Here is a 3,849-nt window from a genome sequence, read left to right as displayed (position 1 = left end):
AATGCATAATTGGGATTGAATGGAAAATGTCAATTGCTTATGCTTTAAGGTGTTCGAGTATAGATAGCATATCATAGGATATTAAGCACCTTAGATTCTTGTGTGTTGATGGGTTAGTTTGAATGCACCAAAGAGTTTTGGTGCATTTGGAAGTTAACTTGATGTGTTTTGTATATATTTTTGTGTGATAAAAGGGTATAACATTGTGTTCTTGTATTGGATTGAAATAATGGCTAACATATTTGAAAATCATGTGAATGTTATAAATGAGTTGACCACATGATATGTCTTATGGAAATGTGTTTTCAGATTAATCAATGACTCCATTGTAATCATATATGGAAATGACGTATGCTAGTTATGCCATTACTATGTTTATTGATGAATTCCAATGTATATAATTGACTTAGGGCACTAGTGGATGGGCGTTTATTTTTAGTGTGGTGTGTTTAGTTTTTTTTTTTGTTTCGCACTATAATATTGTTACAATATTTAATTTTATTGTCACCGCTATTTTTACACGAACTATAAGTAAACACACCGCCCATCCTAAAAGATCCTAAATGAATATCTAAGTATTATTGAAACTTATATAGCAACACTTGTGTAAAAACAAATTTATAATAAATATATTTGTGGCCTATATATATTTCTTTTACCTAGAGTTAAGAGAAGATGGTGTGAAATAAATTTTCAAAAGAGAAATGCAGATTGTAAGTAGGATAACTTTTATAAATAAAAATAAATACAACATGTAATAAAATTTTAATTTTATATTACTTTTCCTATTTTATGCTATAAAAATTTTAGCTATTTTTATTACATTGTAGTTATAATATCTCAAAAATCTTAATTGAAAAATAATGGAATAAAATAGAAACGTCACGTTATTTATATATTTTTAATAGTTTAATAGCGTGTGGACATCTTTATCCTAAACTTCAATATTATTCTTAAAATATTAAATTCAGAATAAAATAACTGATTTGATATATTAAATTATTAAAAAGGAATAGTTTCTATGATTATGTGACAAACCACAAACGTGAGGTGCTCAAAGATTTTCTACTTTTTCTTTTTCGAGGCTGTGTTAAAAAGCTTGTGTAAATTATGAGAAACGTGCACACAGCTGACAGGAATGAAAGTACAGTTCGGATAGAAAATATGAAGCTACAGTTCTAGTATCCATTTTTATAAATGGATATCTTCTTGGTTATTTCATGCATTCGCAACTCTTTTTTCAATAAGTTCTCTTCCTTTCTTTCTAACAAAGTCTCCAAGCTCAGACCAATGGTGGGTGAAGCAAAGTTGATAAAAAATAGGGTGACAAAACCCGTATCCAGAGATGATTTATTTCATTTCATTAAATCAGCCATTTCCAATGAACAACAACAAACAGACCCATTTTACGTGCTGGATTTGGGTGCAATCAGGTCCCTGGTGGAGACATGGTTCGATAATCTTCCAGTGGTTCAACCTTTCTATGCTGTCAAATGCAACCCTAACCCTGCTTTCCTCAAAGAAATGGCAGCTCTCGGCACCGGCTTCGACTGTGCAAGCCTTCCTGAGATTGAAACCATTTTGTCCCTTGGGGTTTCGCCTGATCGAATCGTTTTCGCAAACACATGTAAACCCGAGTCTCACATCAAGTATGCAGCTAAATTTGGCGTTAACTTAACCACTTTCGACTCCAACTGTGAGCTCGAAAAGATCAAAAAGTGGCACCCGAAATGTGCACTGTTGATCCGAATCAAAGTCCCGGAAACCAGTGGTGCAACATTCAAGTTCGGTTCCAAGTTCGGTGCACTCCCTGAGGAAATTGTTCCGCTTCTGAAAGCAGCTCAAGAGGCAAAGCTCCAAGTCGTTGGCGTCTCATTTCATATTGGGAGCAGAGCAATTAACTTCCATGCATTCGAAGATGCCATTGGAGCAGCCAAAACAACGTTCGACACTGCAGCTCAACTTGGGCTACCTAAAATGCATATCTTAGACATCGGTGGAGGCTTCACATCAGGTCCAAAGTTTACCGATGCAGCCTCCGCCGTGAAAGTTGCTTTACAAAAATATTTCCCCGATGAGCTAGCTGATGGTAACTTAAAAATCATTGCGGAACCTGGTCGCTTCTTTGCTAATTCGCCATTTACATTAACAACAAGCGTAATAGGGAAACGAGAAAGGGCGGAGGTTAAGGAGTACTGGATTAGCGATGGGATTTCGGGGTCGATGAATTTTTTGAAGTACGATCACGATGAAGTGATTTGCACTCCTCTCATCATGAAAAACCCCACATGCAAAGAATTGAAAACATGGAGTTCCACTGTTTTTGGACCGACATGCGATGCAGCTGATACGGTTTTGAAGGGTTTTGAATTGCCAGAATTGGACGTGAATGATTGGCTGGTCTTTCACAACATGGGTGCTTATACTTCATCCCGTGGGAATGATTTCAACGGGTTCAAAACTTCGGCCATTCCAACTATTGCCTATGAAAATTAATGGTCGCCATATGGTCACCCTTAGAAGAAGCAAACAAATGTGTTTTCCTCGTGGTGTTTAAATTTTCAAATGGTTGTTTTTGTTGTTTTCTGATGAGTGGTCTGTTTTCTTTTGTTAATGTGATGCTCTGATTGCTATGTTTGTGAGCCTCATGTTTATAATAAAACTTTTATTTGCTGAAGAAAATAGCTTGTGAAATTATGCTGTTGCAGTCCACTTCATGGATAATTTAGTTTCCTTTGAGCTGGTGATTGGACATTGCACAGTGGAACGCCAACTCCTTTGAGCAGCGGTGCTGGACATTGCTTCAAAGTAGTGTAATTAAAAACTGTTTTAGAAGACAAGGAGCTTAGATCATATTCAGAGAGCATTGCTTGTATAGTGATAAAAAAAATAAAACCATATATACACACCATATAGCTGACAGATATTGTACAGAAATGTCAGTTGGATGAAACTTTCCCAATGTAAAAATCTCAAATTTTCTTTCTAAAGTTCACACATTGGTATATATATTAAATTTTATCACAACAAAAAAATTGTATATTAAAATATTTAATGATAGATATCAATGGCGAAGCCAACAAATTTTTTGGGACCGAAATTAAATTGTATATTTTACGATAGTAAAATGTAATTTCACCGCTTCAATAATCTATATCTTTATAATTTTAAAAGACTAAATCAAATTTTCATTATTTTTTGGGGCAAAGTGGCACTTTTACTATTATTAATTTAAATTTTTATAAATTATAAAAGGCGTAAATAAAAAAAATTTCATTTTAGGGGGTCGGGTCACTGCCAACCCTTGGTGATAATGAATTTACATTTTAATACTATTAAACATGTACTTTAAATTTATAATTCTAAATTCTTTTATTTAAAGATAGTATAAAAAAATTATGAAAAGAAAAAAGTAACTTCAAATAATAACCAAACCCTCCTCTTTTTCAAAAGTCAGTCAACATCTTTATTTCCCTCTTTATGTAGGAACCACGGTCCAATCTTTTTTAAGAGTTGATGAATCTGCATAATCAGAACAAAGTTTGAGAATATCTTAAATAACCTTCGTAACATGTGAATCAACAGACTCTGCAGAATGTTCAGACTATCAAATATTCCTCATAATTCGACATATAAAATTGAGCACTTCTCCAAGCAGCCTAAAATCTACTTTCCTTCGCCCTTACCGGTTGCCAATGCCACATATTACTTAGCCTAACTGTAAGTGGATAAATAATTCCTCCTATTTTTAAAATAAAAATAAGTGGTGATCGCTAGTCTGAAATATGGCTTCTTTCCTTTTCCACCATAATAATTATAACAATAATTGGGGAAATGATGCCCTTTACA

The 3,849-nt window shown here is 34.0% G+C and overlaps 1 protein-coding gene across 1 annotated transcript; it reads left to right on the top strand.

Moving 5' to 3' along the window:
* The first annotated feature begins 1,182 nt into the window (after positions 1-1,182).
* On the top strand, positions 1,183-2,682 carry LOC105804706 (ornithine decarboxylase 1B, chloroplastic). The gene has a single exon (XM_012637411.2). It carries the CDS (start codon positions 1,198-1,200, stop codon positions 2,494-2,496), a length of 1,299 nt encoding a protein of 432 aa, XP_012492865.1. The 5' UTR covers positions 1,183-1,197; the 3' UTR covers positions 2,497-2,682.
* The last annotated feature ends 1,167 nt before the right edge of the window (positions 2,683-3,849 follow it).

Source organism: Gossypium raimondii, chromosome 11 (genome assembly GCF_025698545.1).
Source record: "Gossypium raimondii isolate GPD5lz chromosome 11, ASM2569854v1, whole genome shotgun sequence".
Lineage (NCBI taxonomy): Eukaryota > Viridiplantae > Streptophyta > Magnoliopsida > Malvales > Malvaceae > Gossypium > Gossypium raimondii.
Note: the sequence above shows the minus strand (reverse complement) of the source record. Positions and strands in the feature narration are given on the sequence as shown.